Below are 25976 nucleotides of genomic sequence, written 5' to 3'. Positions count from 1 at the left end.
ATAAGTGCACTAGCTGCAGCTGGATTGGTCGAAATTGCTCTAAGCATGGGTGATTGGTAGCAACACGACTGGAAAAGAAGGCAAGCTCGAAAAAAAGGAATAGGTATTTTAAAGAAGGTTTATGGTTTATGAGGGTTTAACGCCCCAAGGCGACTGAGGCTATGAGGAACGCCGTAGTGAAGGGCTCCGGAAATTTCGACCCCAGTGGGGTTCTTTAACGTGCACTGGCATCGCACAGTCCAAGTGTTATGTGGGCCTCAAGTATTGTCGACTCATAACACAGACATGTAAGATAAAGCACTTTTGGCGGGAGGCGGCATCAGAAAAAGATTATCTTGTGTGATCATGGATGCCGGACAGGGGCAGAGGGCCGAGCTCGCATTCGCCGAGTCGGCTCCGAGAACCTAAACCGGCGTATCTGCAAAGACAAGTGGTCGTGAGCAAAAGTGGTGCATGCCACGCAAGCCTCGACTCCCCATTCCGTTGCTGGTATCAATTTAGCTACGGGGGTTGAGGGCGGTGCTTTTATTTGCAGCCATGTCCGTTTTCTCTCTCTGGCTTGTCGCGGCCCTCCTTACAGAAAACGCACGAAACGACGCTGCGATGTAGTGTAGTCGAAGCATCAGACAGTGCAGTGCTTCTGACGGGAGCCAAAAGCATACGCGAGGCAGTAAAGGAATTCTTAAGCGGTGCATGGATGCCCGACTGGAACCAGAGATCCAAGCTCTGACTTGCTGAGTCGGTTACACGATGTCGATGTCCTAAGTCGTCGGCACATTTGCCGACAAAGAGGGAACCTCAACCAAAGGCAATCATGGATATGGAGGCATCCAAGGCTCACGCTGTACACTGGCTGTACAGCCAGTCTAAACTGCATCTTACATCCTCTTTTAGCTAAATCCGGTGTCGATACAGCCGTAGGGGGTACCGCTTTCATCTGCAGCCATGTCAGTTTTCTCGTTCCGATAAGTCGCGGTCCTACTTATCGAGAACGCAGCAAACGATGCCGCAATGTAGTGTACTCGAATTACCCAACAGTTTAGTGCTTGTGACGGGAGCCAGCAGCATACGCGAGGCAAGAAAGGAATTCCTGCGCGGTGCATGGATGCCCGACCGGGACCAGAGATCCGAGCTCGGACTTGCTGACTCGGCTACATGATGTCTATGTCCAAGGAAGATACCAAGCTGGTATATTTCCAAAGACAAAAAGGGAACCTCAGTCAAAGGCAATCACGGATGTCGTGAGCTTGCTGGAGGCTTCCGGGGTCTCGCTGTACACTGGCTCTACTGTCGGGAGCAAATGTGGCGCATACCACGTGAACTTCGACTAAACCATCCTCTTCGTCCCCCCTTACAGCCACACCTGGTGTCGGTACAGCCTTAGGAGGCACTGCTTTCACGCAATGTCAGTTTTCTCGTTTCGATAAGTCTTGGTCCTGCTTATGGAAAACGCAGAAAACTGGACGATGCGAAGCAGCGTAACCGAAGCACCCGACAGTACAGTGGTTGTTGCGAGCGGCAGTAGACAAAGGGTGCACGAAAGGAAACCTTGCCCAACTCGTAACTCTCATATCTAGCCAACAACAACCCAGGCCGAACGCAACATTAGTGCTGGCTCAATATGAGAATGTGGTAGCCAGCATACCCGCAAAAAAAGAAAAACAAAAGGCGCCAGACACGCAAGCATATCGCAGTTTCATATGGTATACTCACCGTGGTAACGCAGTGAGCGCCGGATGCCTCAAGCAACCAGGCTTAAAAAAGCTTAGGGAAAGCTTACCATCGACCTTGGCTGCAGCGGAAACGCGATGTGCCGCAGACCGCGGGAAGTGTCCGTTCTTCGGTGTTGCTAGACGAAGCTGGCGAGAATTTTCGAGCGCCGTGTAAGGCCACAAACCACATGTCGCTCGAGAGCACATCCGCGCAAGGGTGTTCGGATGAACGACTTGTATAGTGGCTTGGTCGCAACGCCACTCGGAACGGGTTTTTGTTCCGTGACGCAAACGGCAGCGAGCGCGAATTTATAAAACCCCTTGAAACAGCGAGAAAGCCGGGGCATACATGCAGGTTCCTCTCTGGCTCAATACCTACAGCTGGTCTACCTATAGTGAGCTGAAACTAAAGCTGTACTGTAAGCACCGTGAATCCTGGCTCACCGCGCTTCAGTCACGGACAAGAAACCCGATGGCGACGATCCATGAAACCTCTCCATGTTGCTTGTTGCTTACTATTATCCAATGTTCGCGGAAACAGCTCGAGTGAACTTTAAATTCGCTCTGACAGCTCACAGCAGGTTTCACGGACACAAGTCGCCCTCGCCCAGAGGTCTAGCCTCGCACTCACCTTCGATGCCGGCGGTCTGACTCGGAGCAGTATTCCGCAGCAGTCCTGGGGTCGGTCGTAACAGCTCTGTCTAGCTCCGGTGGAAAGTGATGACAGCAACCTACTGGCAGCGGGCACGAAGTCATGTCATGAAGCACATGCCGCTTGTACGGAGAAAGTAAGTCCTCGTGGTGCAACAATGAGGAAAAGCGGTGGTTCGGATGGTCTCTCCACCATTTTCCACTTGGGTCAGCCGCTTGCACGAGCGCTTTACTGTCGACTAGGCTTTTCAAAGGCGGTCTGCGCTGTCGCACTTATCAGCGATAGAAAGTTTCCCTCGAGTGCAGAGGACGGCAGCAGTGACAGTGCACTTCGTCGCGCCGCTGCTTCCACGGGCGGACGGCGCGTCGTCACGTTTCCGGCGGCCAGACTTTCTTCCTTTTATTTTCGTCGTCTGCCTTTGGCCCGGCTAGATAAAGTGTTATCAAGACTGCTTTAGACGCGCAAGTTTCGCCATGCATGCGCATGCTGGAGCTGGGGCGTCGTTCTTTGTGTTCTTCTTATGTTTGCTTCGCGCACACGGGGGGGAGACGGTCCCGGGCCTTCTTCGGCTCGGGACCCGGGAAGCGCGCTGACGTTCACGCGCGGCGCTCCGCTCTCCGGAGGGGCGAATGGCGAAGCCTCGTGGGGAGGAACGTTCCCCCACATCTCGTCCTGTCAGGCCGCGGAGTATCCCCCTGCCGGGCGAACGTTCGCTCGTAACCGTGCTGGTGAGTCGGACGTCCTTGATTCCTCAGCGTATTTTGTTGCTAGCTGGCGTTGTTGTAGCAATAAATGCCTTGTTTGTGTCAGCCAGTGTGTCGTTCCTTTGTTCCCTCAGAGCAAGGCCCACCATGGTCGGCGTGCGCTCGGTAGCGTACGCGATCACGGGGTGGGTCCCGGCGATATTGAATACTCAGCCGCGGTTAAACGGAGGAAACGTGTTTATCTCCCCCTATTGAAACCTCACAACAGTGACAACAAAAAGCTGATTTGCGGCTTAGCGTGTGTCAAGGAACTGGTGATTGAGATGGTGTGCCGACACAGACTTGATTTTTCTGGTGAATGATGAAGGTTTCCCAAATTTCGCGCGCGCGCTGGCCATGATATTTCTTAAGATGTGTGTTTAGTTAATCAGAGGAAAGCAGTCGGTACAACCGACACAATGAATAGCCAGGTTACAACCTGTTGTAGCTCCTAGAAAATTGGCGTGCATGCTCGCGCAACCTGTCATTGATGCACCTTCCGGTTTGTCCTACATACGACAGCGGCATTTCATACACAACGTACGTCTTACATTGAGTAGATCCTCGCTTGTAGTTCGTATCACACGCTACAGCTTGAGTGCATTTCATGGCAAATGTGGCTATAGATGCCTCGCTATATTAGCTTGCAGTGCGCAGCAGAAATGGCAGCGGGCTTCTTCGTGAGCGAGGCATGTAGCGCCAGCAGACATCGTCTTGTGAAAAAATACCAGCAACAAATCCAAGAACCGAAGCTGGTTTTCCACAGATAGTTCCTTGGTCAAAGTGAGACCTTCAAGGCAGGAAGAAATGAACTGAATTTTTGTCCTGTACTTCTTTCGAGGCGTTGCCTCTTGAAGACGACGAGGTAGTCATCGGCATACCTGAAGATTCCAAGCTGGCCTCTATAAGCACCTGTCGTCGCTAGGTAAAGAGCAGGTCACTCAGCACACGCGTCAGGCAAGACGCAATACTGAATGGGGGATGTTGGAGAGAGGGTGTCCACTCCCACGTCACGGAGACAAAGGACAGTTTCCCGTCTAGTCTCTGCTGCACCCAAAGATGGGGTCCATGACGTCACGCGAAACGATGGCCCACTGTTACAACTGCCTTTTTTTTAAGTTGTATACTACTAAAGGAGCCCGTACTAAACCGTTCTGATTCAATACATGACGTAATTTATTTTTCAAATTTACAAATAACATTTAAAAATTCGCATTAGAATAAAGTTTACCTTTAATGTTAAAACTAATATTTTCGATATAACATATGTAATTTGTTAAATTTTAAAATTAAGTAACATTCCAGTGCAGCATATAACGCTATTGCAACTTACGAAGCATTTTTTTTTACATTCTTCAAATGTTCGGTGCTACCTGGGAAGAGAATGTGTCAATGTAAATGAGGGATGTGCGAATATTCGAAATTTCGAACACGAATATCTTTGTTATTCGGTTCATATTCGATTCGAGAAATGGATATTCGAGAATTTTCGAAATTATTCGGCAGTGATCGAATACCGCGCCGACTTTCAGAAATCCGACCGCGGCACAATCACAATACTTGGGTCAATTATTCAAAGGCCGAGTTTAAAGTGCCAGGAACAGAGCCCAAAGGCGACCTCTTCGCTTTCTTCTCCGTCGTTTATCGTATGGAGTCATGGACCGATGCTAACAGTCTTTGATCATGTGCCAAATTCCGCAAGTGGGCTTTCACACACAATACACGTGACATGACCGACCACCAGCTTCACGCCCACCCCCAGCATCGAAGAATCCCAAAACGAAAGCTCGCGGTTTCTTGCTTCATCGTTCCGTTACGTTTCTCACATCAAACGCCCACACCTGTGGCACTCTTTCTCTCACATTCAAAGCTCTTCTAGCGAGAGCTCCGCCATTTTGTTCACACGACTGCGGGAAAGTCCACTTGTTGAATTTCACAGGGTACCCCCAAGATGAGGCCTAGTTGAGGTGTGACCGATGGAGCTAACGATCGTGTAAAAATAATCCTTCCTTTTGCATGGTGCATTAAGCCCTGCACACATATGGCGTGCGCGTAACGGAAGGTATGGCGACGATAGGGGCGCCGCCGTCGCTAGGCCAAAGAATATCTGGGCCGCATAGTTTCGGTTTCCGAGCTTCGCCTCCTGCCCGTGGCGGCAGCGGCTGCCGGCCGCGCATTCGCCAACTGTCCGAAAAAAGCTGTGAACCGCTTTAAGTCATTTCACTTTCATTTTAGAGAAGCCTCACCGTTCCAACTGTGCGTTTCTCTTTCTTACGAGCGTTTTTTTTTTTCTCACACTTGCCATAAAGGCATAATTTGGGCTCGCTGTACACTAATTAAAGGAAATCATCTCGCAGCAAGCCGAAACCGCGCGCCTCCCACGGACAGTTCGCGGTTAGTGCGATGTATTCCTCTTCGTTCAGCACATTTTCACATTTTCGAGTTTTTATTTTGCTTGGGAGGGGGGACTTCAACAACTCTACCCTCGGATTAATCGGGCAGTTCTTCTGGTTTGAAGTTCGCAGGCACGTAGCCAGAAATTTTTTTCGGGAGGGTCCCACGGCAATTTATTACGCCTCAGAAGAGGGAGGGGGGGGGGGGGGCGTGCATGCTTAACGAGAAACATATTGGAGGACTTTGGAAAGGTGGGGGAGGAGTTGAGCTTGATTTCACCCCCCCCCCCCCCCCCCCCTGGATAGCTGCCTACAAGTCAGAATTTGAGGTGTTACTCTCCAGCATGTGGTTTTTAGCTGCCAGTCATGTTAATTCGATTTCATCTGCTCCCTCATTTTGCATGACCACACTGCAGGTTGCACACTGTTGTGCTGTCTAAACAAGCGGTACACATTTCTGTGCATGACATATTTTCTTCTGTAAGGTTCAGAGTTCGTCCAGCTTTGTTTAACTTCAGTTACATAGATCATACATTGTTCTGAAAAGGCAACAACATATTTCCCTGAACACTTTTTTCATACTAAGCAGATCTTCGCTTTGATATTTGAAAGTGTTTTTCCCCCATATTCGTATTCGATTCGTATTCGAAAATTTCAATATTCACACACCCCTAAGTAAATATAAAGTAAAAAAGGGACAAGTAGCATTGTAAATGTAAAGTAAAAAAAAACTGCAAAGTGAGGGTTGTGCTTTTTCAGATTTCAAACATGGCCAAGACAACCTTTCCGAAAAAGTTCACCAGAAATAGTTGCAAGGAAAGAACAATTTTGTGACCTACAGAACAAGACGTTCACACAAAAGCCCTGCGACCCACCCATTTAAGTGCTTAGAGCTCTTGAAATCAACTAAGCAGCAGCACAGACAAAATGAATTAGAAAAGTAGCCTGGTGTGCATTGCGTTTTTACATGTATTAATCTGAAAGCAGACAACAACCAATCCAAGCTAGTAACCAGAAAACTGGCCTTTGTCCCCTTCTTTGCAACAAAACGCCCCGTGTACGTTAAGGTGCAGTAACGCGCTTAAGTGTGATGCCTGGAAGCGATATGAGACTTTCATAACTTAGCAGCTGCAACATTCTCCCACGTGCACTCTACACACTTCTCTGCCAAATCAACTTTCTGCGCTAAATGATTCGCGACCAGTGACGTGAACAACGAAGCCTTGGTCGTATACAGCTCAAGAACAAAGTGGAAAATATGCCCCTCAAAGGTGGCCCTCGAAACAGTGGTGGTGAACTTTTTGTCATGGCATCGCGATCAACTGCCTTGTACCTGCCTCGTATAAGCAGCTTCGTTTCTGGCTTGCATGTAATGGCAGGGGCGGCCACCATGCCATGCTTCTAGCTGGCACACCAACATGGCGGCCAGCGTGACGTCAGTGCAAGACATCTGTAAGCTTACACGGAGCAATTATTTTTGCAAAGCACTTTAGGCCCGAGTAACACAGACTACCAGTCCCAGAGACAGGGCTTGGTAACAGGCAGCAAATAGCAGAGGTAGAGTTCAAGTACTCAAAACCTCGCCATGCAACCATATGGCATACGTACAAAACAAAATGCACAGACACACTAGCGAGGCAAGCATATTGCAAAAAAAATTAATAAAGAGAGATAAGGCCGCATAAATAATTTCAGTGAACCGCAGCAAAGAAACAACGCTTCAGTGACACCGATGTACTGCTGTTTACAGACAGTTTTGCTAAAATAGTGCATTGACTGAAGATGGTCCTGCACGCCAGATGTGGCCAGAAACTCTGCTATACTCTAGAACTGCCACATCATAGAGTTAAGGAGCCCACAGAAAGAAAAGAAAATATATGTTTATTAGCAACAGGTGGGCACCACAGTGCAGATTGGGAAAAACTCGGGAGAGTACTGTGCGCGTTCAAACACCCTCTAGGCATCAATTCAGGACATACATGCTAAGAACAGAAATACAAGCATGTTCCAAATTCGATATACAGCCAAGTTCAATAAGTAAATAATTCATGTAATGACGTTCGTTGCCTGAAGGATACCACAAAAATTGTGCGAAGTGAGATCAAAACAGCTCATTATGCCAGCAGATAAAAATAAATCTTGTACTGCAATTCATATAGCGAATGAAAACAAAGCACCTAAACCACCTCTTGAGCACTGTGAGTCAACACTTTTGGAGAGTAGGGTATGCTGCCATGTGCACCTCAGCCAAATCAAGACTGTCCTATGACCATGCTCACAAATGAAGCGATGAACTCCCCTTCATTTGATAAGAAGGTCTCCTGAACTTCAATACACAATATCGAACCCACCCTACGAAAACGCTGGCAACAGTGGCATCACTATAAGAAAGAGCAACCCCATGCGCCCTATACCAAGGTGTGCAGTTGCTTCTGCTGATGCTAGCGAGTAAAAAAAATGGACATGATAACAAATTGCAGGAAACTGCAAAAGCTAAATATTGTACCATCACTGTCTTGGCTCCTGCGGAGAAGAAAAAAAAACATTTTGGGTAGACACTGCCCATACAGCACCCTACAGTTCCAAAGTGCTTCTCACGATCTGCACAGAGGTGTGTCAGGGCCCCTTTAAAGGCTTCTAATGACACCTGCATATTCAGAAAAGCGGTACGGAGAGCTGGCTGGTAGAAGTATTCACCAGACAATCCACTGCCTCAAAGCAACTGCAGCATGCACTGCAGCAACTCCACAATCGCACAAAATTATGAGAAACGCAACATGAGGCTTGCATACACCTTTGAGCGACACGAAGGCAAACAAAGGCTTGCAGCTACTCATTGATTGCCACAGTATTGTCGAAATCACATTCTGTTTTGTATTACAAGAACACCCAAGGATTCCAGCAAGCAAATCAGTAACTGTGCTCATTCCCACAAAAAAACTTTGATTTAAGCCAAACATCTTAAGGGGGCAAATAATGATATGTCTATGGACAATGGCTTGAATGTGCAATTCCAGCATAAAAAATTGTCAAACCCCAGGTGCAGAATTGCGCAGCACACTAACCTGCAGTGAATATGTGCTTTGACAAACATATCTTCAGTAGCAAGATAATGTCGTCCTGTATAGAAAGAAGACCAACCCATTCGCTACTCTGCAAAGCATCAGCCTGCCCTTCAAGAACTATACTACATAATTCAGGAACCCACCATAAAGGAAACAAAAACCAGCACGTTTTTTGCCTCCCATTAAACTGCAACAAAAGTATGTCACAAAAATATGGTGGCTAGAATAAAATAATAAATGTGTACAAACCTTCGAGTTCACAGCAAATCTTTGTTCTCTATACAGAGGTACCAGAATGAGGCTCACAAAGCTGACACTCTGATTCCAACCATACTCGCTCTTTGTGCCAATTTGCCATGCCTAAAGGCCATGAAACGACACTACACACATACACGGAGTACAGGTATAGCATTTCTCCTTCACGACCACTTCCTTCACATCGCAACATGTTAAGCCGCACAAGCCTAACACACTGCCAAATGTCATCTCCTGCAGTGAGCAGTACAGCCCCTACCTAGCTCAAGGTCACATCTACATACTTTGGTGCGCATACCCTCCCTTGAACTTGCATAAATCCAGGCACCTATTGCGAGCTGACCACAACAAACATTCGTGATACTGCTAATAAAAGCAAGTGAGTGCGTCTATGTGTGTCCACACTAATACAGAACACGGATATGAGCACCAGCAAGTCACACCAAAAAAAACTATTCCCGAGAGTCTGCAGTCGCAGTTATAAAACAGTCCACACAATGCATACATGTGCTTGCAAGAAATGCACAGTTTGGCATCAGGTTCAGAATAAGAGGTCCTAAGCAGTCAAATTAAGTGATCGCTGCTTCAACTGTGATCTCAATTTAAAATGACTAGAATCAATTACGTCAGGTATATATTCACTGCTCTGCAAGTCTTGTTTATCCTGCAAACACTTTAAATAGGGATATTGAAGCACTGAATACCATCATCTAGACTTGCACGTTTTGAGCACTTAGCTATATAAACAAAAACTAATAAAGTCACATCACAAGAAACTTTCTCCGAGTGGCTAAAAGAACTAAGTGGAAGAGGTCAATAGACAACCACAATAGCCATCCAGTTGAGCCCAGTTTTTAACAGGCATGACCATCACATGGAATGCATGCATTTTACCAGAGTTTTCGTAATGAATGAACTTTTCAGGATAAGATGAAAACCACGTCAAAAATTTGTGATGAAGCAAAACATCAGTAAAGTGACTTTGTTTCTTCATTGTGATCTAGGCAAGCACAGTTTCTATTAAAACAGCAAGGTCCCTACCACTCGAGGTCCTGCTGGAGACAAAGTGTTTCAAAGATGTGCTGCAGGATTACTGAACTCATCGCCGATTCCAAATGCGAAATTTTAAAAAATAATTCCCTCGCCAATGAACTGTACAGTGATATAACACATAAAGTCGCTTACAGAGACGTCAGTGGCAGTCACCTACGGCTTTACAATGCACTGTCACATATTCACCAGTGAGTCGTTCGCACGCCTGTGAAGGTGTTCTACCTTCCAGCACTTCGACACATTCCTAAATTCAAAGTAACAATGAAAAAGGAACAAAACATGAAGCTGGAATTCATGTGGCTGCCATTCTAACAGGAGTAAAACATAAAGAACAGAAATGCTGCGCAGGTACTATGTGGAGCCACTGTGTTCAGAAGGGCACACCCTGTTCAGCACGCCATCCATAGTAAAAGTTAGAAAGAAGTGGAGATGAAAGTGAAAGCACTAAGAAGAGCATAGCTATCTGGACAAATGAGGAAGCATGTGGATTCACTCACAACACGTGTGCATCAGCATGTGCTTGTTCTAAACAAGGTAGAGTGCTGCTGCCTGAACAAAAATGATGACAGTCAGGGTACCTCCATCCATACTAACCCGGCAATGATTACAAATGACCTCTACTGTAATTGCATTTGCTCTGCAAAACAACAGCGCCCAGGAAAACATAAAAAATAAAGGATATGCTTTTCAACATTTTTACATCGTGTAGGCACCCCCTATGCCCTGGTTAGTGACCCTGTAACCACTATCGCAACATAAAATTTTACGATGATGTTGACAGACCATGCCTACCTCATTAAGCAACTTGCTTTCGTTCAAGAGTAGATCAGTGAGCAATCAAGACACCCCGTGAGCAATCACTTTCTTAAAATTAACACAAAGTAAAATCAAGTTCATGGAAGGAAATGATAAAGACCAAAAGACAACAATAAACGATAAAGACAGACCAACACCATCCCACACACAATCACCATCTTACCACCTGACAAGAGGCAGCATTTTGCAAGAGCAGCTTTCAACAAATAGTCACTCACTGTTCATGCCAAAAATGCACACAAAATTTCTTAGACACAGCATTACCGGATGTATATTTAAAGAAGCCAACACTTTGTTGCTATGCTTAACAGGTTAAAGGTGCCAAATTCTTAATGATGACATACAAAGCACAGCCACAAGTACTTGAAAGGCCACAAAGCAACAGAAATAAATATTGCTGCAATTGCTGCAAAATACTGCTGCAATAAAAATTGAACATTTGACCCGATGCACAGCAAGGGGTAAAGGTTCTGAATTTCCTGCTAATTAAAAAAAAGATAACTTTAGCTAGGCTATTAGAGCACATTTTAGCTGCATGTTAAATTGAAAAACTTGCACACCAGAAGCCTAGCACTGCATTGCAAAAGCCTGCAAGCTTGTCTTAACAGAGCCTGCAAAAACATTTGTCCACACTGTCCTTTTCCTTTTTGAACGAAAGGTTTGCACAGAATAGCAGTGACACGAATAAAATATTGATTATATTAAAATTCAAGTAGATGTCATAAACCAAGTACCGGTTCACAATCATAGAGAAACTATCAGCACACAATCAGCGTACCTCATATTTACACACTGCACAATCCAACCGAGAGGCTAGTCACGAGCCGGGGGGAACAGATGGTGATGAGACACTGTACTGGGTTTTAACATAAATAACAATTCCCTCCAGGATCCTATGCGTGCACAAGGCGTCACACATCATACGACAGGGTATCGAGATTCTTCGGTGCAGAATCACAGGGAAACAGCCACAGCAAGGGAGACCCTGCAAGCAGACAGCAAAATTGACAGACATAAGGAATCCAGGAAAAGCATGCTACATTTCCAACTTTTTTTTTTTTTTTTTCATTTTATGCACATATAGTGCAGCCCCATAATAGAATTGGTAGCGGTTCAACGTAGTTAAACTGAGTAGACGCGCGAAACCAGCTGCTCATTCTTCAGTTGGAGGGGACACTTACGCTCCACCTTAGCAGTGCAACGTGATATCTGTAGTGGGTTAATGCCCACATATGCAGAACTGGTCATTGTCTAATTAGCATTCATAGATGGCAGCGAGTCATCATACCAGTAACAGCGCAATGGCACGGCGGTTATGCGATGCGCCACTTTACTGCTAGGTGGCTGTTTCTATCACAGCCTCTGGTAGGGATTGTCTGACCTATGCTGCTCTTCTCGAGCAACCTCTCATGCAGCTGACGTGACGCTCCTCCGAACTCACCCGAGTTACTACCCAAGTTACTACCTAGGAGTTACTGCCGTAACTCAGGTTTCTAGGCAATGGCACAAGATCATAAGGTGAACGTATGTACGGTGACAAGATTCTTGGTCAGTGGTGGTGACCATACAAGTGCTTTCACACTAAAAGAAGGCGTGGTACAGGGAGGCAAAGTAAAGACTACAAAACAGAGGCCCAAGTACGGTACTCTAGGTTACAAAAGAATAGTGGACAATTAAGCAAAAGTCACCTAAAACCTGATTCAGTAGCAGTGATCAAACAGTGCTAGATAAAGAATTTGAACAACGGTTCGAGGAGAAAAACAGCATTTGAAAGTGCAAGTCTGCACAGTAATAGGTCAGACTGAATTAGAAAATAAGGATTCCTCCCAAAGAACTCCAACTGTCCCTGCCTTGCGTCAGCTAGCAGCACATCCTACCCCAACAAATCTCCGAAGTTGGTCATAATATCCGACATTATGCCACCCTTTATTGCGTTTCTCTCCATTTGATATCCACAGGTGCTACACCAAAGGTTTACTTAAAGCAGCCTTCAGTCAACCTTTGAAACGACACACAAGCAGCATCCCGCACCTTTTGGAGAAGCCATCAAAGAAAACTTTGATCACCCACGTCAAGCTAGTGGCCCGAATTGGCCAGTCTGGCAGCAAGAGTGCATCCAAAAGTACGGCTGACACCAGCCTGAACGAAGCTGGCTGACAGCCAACAGATGCATACCGAAGATGGTTTCGAAAAAGGTTCCAGGTCCAAACTGACTCCACTTTCTGATTGTTGAAATATACCTGCACTTAAAAGACACGGACTGAAAGATAGAGACACACACACACAGCGCTGGTGTGTGTGTGTCTCTATCTTTCAGTCCGTGTCTTTTAAGCGCAGGTATATTTCAATATGGTAAACCAACTCGCCCAACAAACCACTCTTCTGATTGTTATTCGACCTCCACTTAAGGAGTGACGTAGCTTTCATATTCCAAAAAGCTCGAAAAAAAATTGGATTTTAGAAAACATCAGATTTGGTCTGTTTAATCACACTCCGAAAACAGCCCGAAAGTGACTTAAAAAACATTTTTGTGTCCAGTGGCAGCAAAAAACTGGCTGAAATCTCCGCAAAATGGCCGACTTTCGAGCATGATAGCTTGGCTTTCGCACTGCTGCTCACGGCAAGATTGGTGTCACCGGAAAGCTGGTTGCACCGCAATTCTCCTCCCATTGGAATCGCACGTCTACAAGGCCCCCCACAGCCAAAGACACCAAATATTACAGCCCCAGGTCATTTTGATGGACATGAACTGCTTGTACAGCTCGGCGCCACTTTTCTCAAAAGCGTTTCTTGACCCGACTGCTCTGCTTGCAGAAAGCGTAGCATGACAATGGTTTCATGGATTTTCAAACAGTTTGTCGCATTGTGTTCCTTTATAAATTCTTTATGCATTGACATCCCTATATTTTGGAATTATTTTTTCATATTTTAAATCCGTCAATAATTGGTCATGATGATAATGAGTGCACTATTGAAGAATGGATATAACATCACATGTACAAAACATCAGGCGGCTAAAAATATTCGGAGAATGCTGAATCAACCATTTTTTCGATAAAACTTGACTGAACTAGAGAATCCTGCCACGTTCTGTTGTCACACCATGCAAGTTTGGTATAGCAATGAACCACACAAAAATTTGTGATGCTGAAACTACTTAATATATTTTGGTAAAAATTTGTATTTGAGCATTCAATGAACATTCAAATATACAAGCCAAATTTCACTGCTCTATGCAGAAAATAAAAACTCGCACCTCCAAAACTAACGTTCCTCCCTTAGCTGAAGTGGGAATTCAATGATTGCAGGAATGCGGTCAAAATCTTTTTTTTTTCACTTCCCTACAAAGAATAACTAAAAAAAAAAGAAAGACAAGAAGGGCAGTGAATGCACTTACCGCGCCCACAAACTTCACTCATAAGGGCCATTTTCGGTTTCCTGGCCCTAAAAGGACCCTTTTTCTGCATTTGCTCAATAGCTGTCTCATCAGAAAGGATTGCCTGGAACTGAAAATTGCAAGTATTTCAAAAGCAGAGCAAGAAATGCTGCAGTCCCCAGCACTGATCTGCTGCTTCTAAAAGCAGCAGATCAAATTCATCAAAATTCTTGGTCTTATTTTCATGTAAGAAGCTTGTTATGTAAATTTCTACTAAATATTTGTTTCCCATATTGAATGACTTTAATATCTCATTCTTTTTTCTTTTCCATCAAGAACAATTACGATGCTGCCAGTGACATGGCTGAAAGAATGCCAAAAACGACAAAGCCATCCCTAAGAAGTGAATAATCATGATTACATGATTTCAGTTCCTGCTAAATATATACCATTTAAATGCAGAATAGTGGCACACACTAAAACACAAAGATAAGCTTCAACAAATTTCACAACTTGCAAGGGTGAAGCTCAAGGCATGGCACACACAGGAAGTACTATACAGGGTGTTTCACCTAAGACTTTCTGCAATTTTTAAAAATAAGCTATTTGAATAGATGCGCGCTTTTTCTGGCATAGCATTGTCAGTGGTGTAGTACATCATAATGCAGCTAAGACGTGCTAACTAGCAGGCTGGTTAACCAATATTTAATAGTTAACTTTTAAACTATTACCGTTGGGCTCCTTAATTATTGAGAGGCATGTAGCCCACCGTAAGTAATGTCCATATCCGTTTTTAGAATTTCGAGAACGCGATTATCCTCGGCACTGTGGCCCAACAAATTTTGGCTATTTCGACGAGTTAGGTTCACTGGAGAGGTTGCTTTGCCTGCAAGCTTCTCAAACCGCATGTATTTTGGCGCGATGTAGGCGAAATTTGTTGGGCCACTGGGCCGAGGATAATCGCCTTCTCGAAATTCTAAAAACGGATATGGACATTACTTACGGTGGGCTGCATGCCTCTCAATAATTAAGGAGCCCAACGGTAATAGTTTAAAAGTTAACTATTAAATATTGGTTAACAAGCCTGCTAGTTAGCATGTCTTAGCTGCATTATGATGTACTACACCTCTGACAATGCTATGCCAGAAAAAGCGCGCATCTAATTCAAATAGCTTATTTTTAAAAATTGCAGAAAGTCTTAGGTGAAACACCCTGTATACCCGCTGGTTTGCCTGGTATGTTTTGCACTTTTTGCAAACAAGGTCTTTGAGTTTGAAGAGCGTTTTTTTCGGCATAGCATCATCAGCGGTGAAGCACATCAGAATACAGTTACGATGTGCTAACTAAAAGGCTGTTTAAGAAATACTCAATAGTTAACTTTTTAACTATTAGTGTTAACCTCTTTATTTACTGAGAGGCATGTAGCCCAGCCTAAGTAATGCCTATATTGGTTTTTAGAATTTCGAAAATGCAGTTACTCTCACCGCTGCGGCCAAACGAACTCTGGCTATTTCGACGAGTTATCCGCATTGGAAAAGCTGCTTTGTCTGCAAGCTTTTCAAACGCGAAAGTATTTTGGTGTGATGTAGGCAAAATTTGTTGGGCCAGAGCACTGAGGGTAACTGTGTTTTCAAAATTCTATAAACTGATGCGGGTATCACTTACAGTGGGCTACATATCTCTCAATAAATGAGGAGACTAACTGTAATAGTCAAGAAGTTTACTATTCACTATTAGTTAACCAGCATCAGCACGTCTTATCTGTATCCTGACATGCTACACCACTGAAACAGCTATACCAAAAAAAAAGCCCTCTTCTAACTCAAAAAGTCTATTTTTAAAAATTGCAGAACACGTTAGGTGGAACACCTGGTACGTGTTCCTCCATTGTGCTAGAATTTCCTACGAAGACAATGGTTGCCATGGATGGAACTCCTAAAATAGTGAACTTACTACGGCCACATGACTACAAAAAGAAAAAAAGCCAGATTTCTCAATCAATGAACAAAACCTGCACCGGCAAAAGATCGAACCAAACACTGATACCAGACCAGGCAAGCTAATAGAGAAAGCCAAGGCAGTCAGTTCACCAAATGAGCAACCCAGGAAAAGCTAGTTACAGATACTATCATAGTCTGACAAAGTTCCTGCGTTTGATCCCAAAACAAGCACATGCTTTTAAATTTTAAAAAAGAATATTAAATTGTGAGGTTTAAAGTCCCAAAACAACACACGGGCTACGAGGGGTGCTGCAGTTGAAGTCTCCGGACTCATTCAGACCACCAGGAGTAGTTTAATGTGTGCTGACATCGCGGAGCACACGGGCATTTTTATATTTTGCTGGCATACAAATATGGCCGTCACATCCTAAGATCTAACTCGCAATCTCGGGATCAGCAGCCAAATGAAAAATGTCACCGAGTCATCACGTTTGGTAAGTAGGCGCTTTTCTTCAAATGCCGAGGATTTCAAGGAACTGACAGCTTTACTTTCTACCTTCATTTTCTTGTTACCATATGAATCATGCCTTCAAGCAGCAGCCAACTGAGGTTTCCCAATCGTCCCAAATTCTTCAGGACAGTCCTGTCTCTTGAACCAGAGTCCCAAGACACTGCTCAACCCTGTCAGGATAGCCAGTGCTCTTGAATTTAGGGTTGTTTACACACAAAAACACTGCTCACACGTGCTGCAAGCACAATGAACAAAAAATAAACTAGTAATCACACCCATAGCAGCTTCTGCTAGAAACTAACATGGAGGCCACTTGAGTCACAAAAAGTGGCATAAATCTAGCCCGTATCATAGCCCATCACCACTGCTTTCACTGAAAAATACTTTTCCTTGATAATGCACGACTTGAGTGCCCTTGCATTTTTCTCTTTAATTGCACTAACAGTACACAAAACAAGGTGTCGTTTGTGATGTTCTGATTTTTGTTCTACATTCTAACTCATCCTGACAGTAGTTCCTGTATTTCTGTCTCAAATAGTAGCTGTGTCAGCCAGGCAGATAATTAATGTACCTTTGCCAGAGTAAACTATGACATGGAGGGCATAAAAAGAAAAATAATGTAAGGACTTTGTCATAAGTGTACACCGAAAGATGGCTCTATTAATTCCGCACGACCGTCACCCAATCACAAGCCAGATATCCAAAGCCCCTGCTTTCAGGATGTCACACTAAGCACTGCCTACACATCATTTCAGCATGCAAATTCCAAGCCAACACACATAAGCAGCCTACCTGCTCTTGTGATCTCGAAAGAACTTATTACATAAACAAAATTCATGAACTATATCAAATTGGTGAGTCAATGCTTGAAGTCTACACCTCAATTGTATCTAGAATGATGGGTCTGCACTCATTTATTCCAAAGATTTTGCTTATCAGCCAGTGTCTAACAGCAATAAGCAACTACGAACACCAAGCAACCTCCGTCTTTGCTTCCACTTTCATAGAAATAGAGATGTACTCCTGAACCGACAGGCCTCCTTGCACTCACTGAAAACACATTTTTGGCTGTTTTGAAACGAAAGGACACATCCAGTGCTCACCTGGTCACACATGATTGCAATGACAAAGATCCCAAAGAGAATACTTTCCACCAGAAGGCAGACGGAATGGATCCTATAGGGGCCCAATGCAATGAAGAAAATATTTTAAAAAGACGAAAACTGGAGCAAGGTCATTAAGTTGTATGTCCGCAACTGGCAACACACATGTAATGTTGCAAAAACTAATCCTAATGACTTATGCTACACCATTTGCACGCAATAGTGAATTCAACTACATTGGTGGGCTCCTCACAAAGAGGCCAACATTCATAAAGGCTCATTACATTCTGGAGTAAGTAGACAAATTCATGACCACTTTTTATTTGTGCATGGGCACAATGCAATAAAAACAAAAAAGGAAATAAAGTATAGAAAATATAGTAAGCACTTTAATGAAAACAATGCAAAAAGATGAACATTTTTACACACTACAGCTAATGCAAATATGCTCAAACTCCAACCTTGAAAAGTGGTTTTTTGAGGAAAGAAATGGAACAGCATCTGGTGTCCACATCTCAGTGGACACCTGAACCGTGCCTTAAGGGAAGGGATAAAGGAGGGAGTGAGAGAAGGTAGAAGGAGGTGCTGTAGTGGGGGGCTCCCGAATAATTTCACCCCCTGGGGTTCTTAACGTGCACTAACATTGCACACCACACGGGTGCCTCTTGCGTTTCCGCCTCCTTCGAAACGCGGCCGCCGCAGTGAGGTTCGAACCCAGGAACTTTGGCTCGGTAGCCGAGTGCTACATACCATATAATAACTACATACCACAGCCCATGTTAATTTAATTGAATACTTACACTCGGTTTTGCTTGTAAGCAGCATTATGAATGCAGTTTGGACATTCCAGGTTCCATGAAACAGCCACCAAAACAATTATATACAAGCACCCAAGTCCTGCGAAGTAGAAGAGGCATTAGGAATACACAACAGCATTGCCATTACTATTATTTATTACTTTCAGGTACAATTCGTTAAGTATTATTCGCTAATAAATGAACAAAAAGGCAAAGCCATCATCTTCCATATAAGTCACGGCCCTTACCAACATAGAGGAGAAACTGAATGAAGTACTTCTGGTTTTGTTCCCCAACGCAATTGTTAATCCTGCACAAGAGAGAGACAGAAATGTTAGCACAGGAATAGGCAATCAGAACTTTTTAGCGTACTTTGAAGGAATAAAAAAAAAGCCCTCAAAGCCATGCAAAACTTTTTGTTGGAAGTCAACAGATTTTCAATAACCTCAATATAACAGATTTCTGTGCAAATGCAGCTCACAAATGACACAACTTATGTGTACAGAAGCAAACAACTTCGCTAGTCGGGTATGCGCTACACAGGTATCGCACCTTACATGATGCACACACATAAACACCAATGTTCAGGCTTCAACGAATGTCACAAAATTCGGCACATTTTTGAAACAAAGAAACAAAAACAGCATCGTGCGGACACATCTCGCCAGCGCAGGTCATAAAACGGGGAAGAAGGAATCCCTGGAGAGCGACCAGCCTTGTGTGTGTGTGTGTGTGGCAGCTCCCTCCCCCACTGCTCGCCGATGCGGCGCGGGGGGATTGCCGTCGACTGTTCTAGACTGTCCGCGTCATTTCTATGGGATGTTGACGGAGAGGGTGTAGCTTTGCGTGCGCTAAGAGATGTCCTCCCCCTCTTCACTGGCGCGGCGGCGGCGGCGTCACAACAGAACTTTCTGGATGCTCCTCGAAGCAACTCCCAGCTTTCAACCAATCAGGGACACGTGCCCGGCGCGAGAATGAGAAGGGGACTGCACGGCCGATACTGTGTGTATGTGTGCGCCTACCTGGCGCGTAGAACAAACAGACGCAGACCAAGCTTACATAAGAAGGGCGTTGACTGCTGTCGACTAGCCCGAGCAGGCAGCCCGAGCTGAAGCGCGCCCGCTCGACTCCCGGGACAACACCACTCGCCCCAGCCACGGTTCAACGAGGCAGCGCGCGCCAGTCTGGGGAACGGCATCGTCGTGGACCTCTGATCGTCGGACTGTCACAGTGCCCAGTGAACAAATTGTGTTTTGTTTGTTTGCCTCTCTCTTGTGTTAGTGCACTTTAGGTGCAATATCCCTTTTGTATTGTAAACTCTCTCGAGTTTAACTTTGCACGTGTTGCATTGTTTAGTTAATCACTTTGTATGTGTTTGTGCTAGTGACTGTGATAGCCTCTGTATCGTCTCATTGCTGTATAAAGTGTGTTTTGTTTGTGAACCTTTGGCTCCGACCCATTCTCTGGCTTGCGACCGGCGAAAGCTGGGCACCAAATGACCAAAAACCTCTTGCCACGCTGAATCAAGGGAATCTCCTCTGAGTCCGAGACCGCTACCCCCACACGCTCTAAGGGTGTCTGGGAACTACACGCTAAAAGTGCGTGAAGTTAGGTGACAGCGAAGCACATACTCAAGTGAAATGTGGAACTGCCACCAATAACCTTCCGCCCGCTTTACCTAATTGTCTTTTCTTACAGGCCACCTACCGAGTCAAGTTAATTTCAGAGATAGTTTGTCTACACCCCTGCACTATGCAGCACTATGCAAGAGTGAATTCAACCACCTGGGGATTCTTTTTTTTTTTTCTGACCACCAACATTGCTACGCACACGGGCATTTCTGCAATTCTCCTCTACTGAAATGCAGTCACAGGGGGGGGCAGCACTGGACTGCACAACCTTGGGCTCAGTAGCCACAGCCACCAAGCCACTAGGACGGTTTGCAAGACTAGAGCAGCCTCCCACCACAGCCCTTAAGCACGCGTTTTGTACATTTAAAATATTTGACATGCCATTATTCTGTGCCACAAACACAGCTACCACAAGTTTCATGATGTTGCCTTTTTAATAAGACTTTTGTACTAGCATAGCCAGTTATTTCTTGTGAGAATTTAGCAGAAATAACTCACAATCACGTCCACGACTGCTGCATGGACATCCTTTTTTATAACTTCCACCTTCTCCAGAAGCACAACCAAGCGTGAAAAAGTTAAAAACATTATGCAACTGTTACACTTTTCCTCTGCTCTCTGTATTCTTGCAGAGCTCCCATCAAAGTCCACGTATTCTGTCATGGCTATCTTCCTCAACTGCTGTACCCTGTTCTTCATCTTCACTTCCCAAACCCACCCAGATTATGAGCGCATGTGTGTGAGTGTAAGCGTTGTGTGTGAAATTGTCTCTATGGAGTGTCTTGTGTGCCTATGATTTTCGATCAATGAAAACAGCCATGCTCCAACACAAAACTGAAAGTGAAAGAGAAATAAAAACAAGTGTAGAAGTTACATACATTCCTGCATTATTTATACAGAAATTGGCACACTAATGAGACAAGCAGTAAGACAACTTTTCACAAACCATGGACAATGGTGGTCCATCCTGCGAATGCATCGCTGACATATCCTGCAGTGATGGGCTCGCGGTGGCCTGTATGTTTCACAGCGAGAGCATATCGTCCAGTCACCCTGCCAGAAGAAACACCCAAGCATAGCAAGTTTGACAGGTCTAAAACCTATTAGCCAAGCACCACCCAGCATCATAAGATAAAAAAAAAACGGTTTACAATAAAATTACATTATAAATGACGTCACTGAAGTGCCTGCAAAGTTGCATTTCATTAAACCTTTCAGGCGCTTCGTACACAAATGTATAAGCGGCAAACTTATAGCTTTTTCTGAGAAACTGGAGCACTTAACAGTGATTTCATTATTTCAGTCAAATTGAGCACCCTTCTTGTTGCAAATAAGTTGCTTTTTTGTACCATGTAGCGAATGCAGTAAATAATATTTCACATAAGAGTCAGCTAGGTAGCACTTTGTCCGCCATTTTTGTGCAGACAGACTTTGCCGCAAGTGAAAACATCGATTGTTTTTGCTCAATTTCGAGCGTAATGTGAATCTTCGAAGCACAAAGCGATTCCACGATCCCTAGGATGTTTACCTGACACACAAGAACATTTGGATGTTATTATTTCTAACAAATCTGACACTTTGTACGGAATTCTCTACATAGTTGTAAAAACTTTGTACGGAATTCTCTACATAGTTGTAAAAACTTACCTGCTGGTCTTTCACGTTCAAAAACTAACAAATTTCCCTTCTTGGGGCCTGAATATACTACTTAGGTGAAAAAAATAGTTGATTTCAGTCAAAACAAAAAATTGCGCCTGAAAGGGTTAACTTGAGAGACTATACACAAAGATTTCAGGTCCTGCTTTTTGATGATAATAGTATTCAGTGCTTTAGTTAACTCACTACAGCACTGTCTAGTCTTTTGGTTTTGATTTCTGCACACTGTCATGTATGAGGTCGGTGCACAGAACTGCCACGAACTGCATGCACTCACAGCAGGCAAAAGAGCAACAAAAGCGCCACTGTTTTGTCATCACACATAAATCGTGAACTTGATCTGTCAGAGAATGCAGGAACTAAAGTGAAATCTATAAGAGAAAAACACTGCTGTAACAAATTTTTAAAAGCATACTCGGGGTACCTTTTCCTGTTCATTCCTAAGGCCTTTGCACACCACTGCACCACTATCAGCAAAAGAAACTTGGTGTCTATACTTTAGCAATGGCCCCAAGAAAGGCTCCAGAACGTATAAATAAAAGTCATTTCATTCTTTGTTTGCAGGTACAGGTGCGGACAAAAGTAAACGGAGCATGTAATTGCCTTCTAACATTTTTCATGCATTTTCTAATAGAAATTTGCAGCTATGGTATATGCTTCCCAGTAGCGGACACAAGTGCGCTTTCTCATGAGCAAAGAGTATTTCTTCATTTCTGATAGGGAAGGCATGACTGCACTTGGAATAGCATGCTCCGTTTACATATGTCTGCACCTATACGACTTTATGAATACCACTGGAACATTTCAGAGTGGATTCTGAGTACTAATTTTTGCCGGTGCACTCAATGGGCAAAAGGGGTGGTGCATTGTAGTTGCAGCACCCTGGTGAAAGTGTGATCTGTCATAACACAGTCCTGGTGGTCCCTGAAAGCTGGTATCCAGAAATTTTGTGCACCAATGCGTACTGGGAGGATAGGGTAGCGGGAGCAGGTGCATGAAAATCTGTCTGCAGTCTTCCGTCACCAGATTGATAGCTGTCCAGGTTGGATGACTCATGCTACATGAGGCTACTTGGAAACCAATCCATAGTTTTGTAGCCATATCCAATATGAATCACTCTTTAGTTACCACATCTGTCACTTGACATATTCATAAAGGAACAAATGGAAGATAATGCCAAAGATGTGCCATCAGAGGATAACAACACCATGTATACAGATTAAGTTGTACCAAAATAATGTGTCCCTTCATCAACTGCACGAAGTATTGTTTCTTATTTACATCATACCTACCACAAGTTTCCTCCAGCAAAGCAGGCCATACACTACAAGATTTTTTCCCTTAATCTGACCATATCCAAAGTTCTTGGCAAGTGCTCACACTTCTCCATGAAAAACGGCTCATTACTCTAAAAAGACACTACTGAACATCAAATAATTCAAATGAGAGACTCCCAGGCATGTAGCTTGGAAGAGCTAACGGTAAAGCTAAACATGCTAACAGAAAAATTTTTCGTCAATGCAGCTCATCAATCACATTAAGAAATCAGTCAAGAAAAATGGTTACTTTCTGGAGCCTTTTCTCATGGGTTAGAAAGACACAATGCATACGCAAGAAAAGGCCACCTATTTTTAAAATATAGTCGCATGTCTGTTTATTTAGCTTCGATACACAAAGTTAGACTCACTGCAGACAACGTTATAATAAAATTTAAAGCATTCACACTTTTTTAACAACCTAAAAAAAGCTTTAAATATAATAACTGTCACACTAAGCAAAAGCACAGTACTTACACCAGTAACGCTGCAGAGGGTGATAAATTACCCTTTGTCAGCAGTGACCGCCATAGGTGAGAAAGAATGCTCTATAATGACGACTCCTTCGTGATGATGTTGAATCCTCAGCTGCCCTCTTGCATTTGCTACTTCATGCGAACACGTGCCAGCACACAGCAATAGCAAACAGCGTATGGGACATTTTGATTGTCCCTACCTTGTCATCAGTAGGCTTGTTAGCTCTCAGTGCATCTGAAAAGTCTAAGTTCGTTTCTGGTAGAGGAACTGTCCCAGGGTCTGAGAATACTGCTCTCGTGTGCGCCATTAATGTCAGGAAGACGATGATGTTGAAGCACACCACATTGAATGCACCCCATAAGCTGAAAGAAAATGAACACCAAATAACAATATGAGTATGGACGATTCCTAAACAAAGAATATTACACAAAACACGCATGACAGCGTCAGCCACTTGGAATGGTTTAGCATGACTGACAACTGAGACGTGTGGGCAACTTTGTTGTAACAACTACTATAGTTTCCGTCTCGAGAGAAAGTGCACCTTTCTACTGCTACGACTGCAAAAAAGTGATAGTTTCGATTCGCGAGCACGGATAATGAATCACTACAGTGGCTTCGAACTGACAACATGATCTTAGAATGTCGGCACTTCGGCAAATCATTGTAAATGTAATCACTTCAATGTTGATTTTGAACGCAGTACTTATGACTACCATGCGCAGGAAACTGGTTTCACTTTTGTATGACGCAGCGTCCGGATCGCAGATAGCAGAAAAGGGAATGCGCAGTTCGTTTCGCGTTCACACAGGCAATCAGTGGCACAAGCAACGAATCAAACGACATCGATCAATAATACGCACCTTGTGTACATCGTCGGAATAACCATCCACTCGACGATGGCATAATCAGCATAAATAATTGACCCATAAGTGGAACACACGCAAAGCAAGCCACAGATATCGTAACGCCACACTACCATCGTTATAAAGGCAACATGTCAACACTTCTCGCTGCTTTATGAAAGAGTCATACTTCTGCCGAACGGTACCCTGTTAATCTAAGATTAATAAAAGCGTGTTTGCATTCCTAACGTTTACATACGTATCTAACTATCATTGCAGCAATGCAAAATACGTCGCCTACGCTGTAAAATTTGACGCCATCAACGCTGTTGTAAAAACTGCCGCGCCCCCTGGGCTTGTTTGCCTATTCTACCAACTGTTGCACAAATCAGAGAAAATCTAAAAAAAATTCTCTCGGCTTAACCGCGTGTTTGTTCGGGCTCAAATTTCGCACAGAGGTTGAATTTGGCGGTCAGTTTTGTTTTATGCTATATTTAAGTGGGGTACTTGCCTGATTCAGTCAGAATTATCAGGAAATCCCCATGGTATGCGGTGACGGCGAACCAAAACCGAAAGACTTCGCAGCAGTGGTACCCGTGGCGCCATCTCGCAACCATCGGAGAAACGAGCTCTCCACCGAGGAGGGCGGTGGGGAGGAGTTCGCCTCGCATAGCCATGCGCATAGCAAAGTCACGGCCATGGCCTTCTCTTGATCGCTGTACGCTCGCATTTTCGGTGATGTCTCGCGCTGCTTCGCAGCAGAGAGCACCAAGCAAAGATAATTTGCTCACCAACTTAGCACAGCTGGGTTTCTCTGATGGTTGCGAGATGGCGCCACGGGTACCACTGCTGCGATGTCTTTCAGTTTTGGATCGTCGTCGCCACATACGATGGGGATTTCCAAATAATTCTGACTGAATCAGGCAAGTACCCCACCTAAATGTAGTATAAAACAAAACTGACCACCAAATGCAACCTCTGTGCGAAATTTGAGCCCGAACAAACGCGCGGTTAAACCGAGAGAATTTTTTTTCGATTTTCTCTGATTTACGCAACACGCGATAGTTCCTAGAACCGACGTTTCTCATGAAAAAGTGCTAGAACTAGTCGTCCTGTCCATTTCTCTTCCTGAGTGCAGTTCCAGTCAAGGTTCATTTTACCCTTTAACTTCGAGATTTGAACAGCTGTTAGAACAGATTTTAGTTTCGGTTTGAAAGACTTCATTTGGTTCTGGTTTTAAAGGGACACTGAGGAGAGCACTATTAATATATTTTTTATAGCAAAATCCGATAGTTCGGCATGTCATGGCTTTGTTGCCACTTGGCCGGCAGCGAAAAATGCATTTATTTCTAAGAAATTTGGATTCGAAGTTGAAAAGGTTTTTCCCGCCGCTGTGATTCAAACTTGGGATTCGGCTATGACGACAGAGGACTAAGTGACGTGAAACATGACGTGACATGACGTGATGCAGACTCCGTGATTTCCGACGGCCAGCAGTGCGGCCTAGCAGCAGCCGAAAAGAAAGCTACCGCCGGCCGCACGTTGAAGGCATCTATCGGCTATTGCGGCCGTCGCAACAGTCGCTTCGCTTACGTTTGCACCGGCGTTTTGCGAGCGTTACGATGGATCTCGTTC

General features: G+C 44.3%; 1 protein-coding gene across 1 annotated transcript; it reads right to left on the bottom strand.

Moving 5' to 3' along the window:
- Positions 1 to 7364: 7364 nt before the first annotated feature.
- Dnz1 (DNZDHHC/NEW1 zinc finger protein 11) lies at positions 7365 to 24689 on the bottom strand. Its single transcript, XM_089549853.1, has 8 exons — positions 24360 to 24689; positions 23696 to 23858; positions 20994 to 21100; positions 18665 to 18726; positions 18420 to 18516; positions 17620 to 17692; positions 14087 to 14195; positions 7365 to 11674 (listed from the first exon to the last, which is right to left on the bottom strand). Exons 1-8 carry the CDS (start codon positions 24476 to 24478, stop codon positions 11601 to 11603), a joined length of 804 nt encoding a protein of 267 aa, XP_089405979.1. The 5' UTR covers positions 24479 to 24689; the 3' UTR covers positions 7365 to 11600.
- Positions 24690 to 25976: the final 1287 nt, after the last annotated feature.

This window comes from Amblyomma mixtum, chromosome 6 (genome assembly GCF_055824585.1).
Source record: "Amblyomma mixtum isolate Tamu chromosome 6, ASM5582458v1, whole genome shotgun sequence".
Lineage (NCBI taxonomy): Eukaryota > Metazoa > Arthropoda > Arachnida > Ixodida > Ixodidae > Amblyomma > Amblyomma mixtum.
Note: the sequence above shows the minus strand (reverse complement) of the source record. Positions and strands in the feature narration are given on the sequence as shown.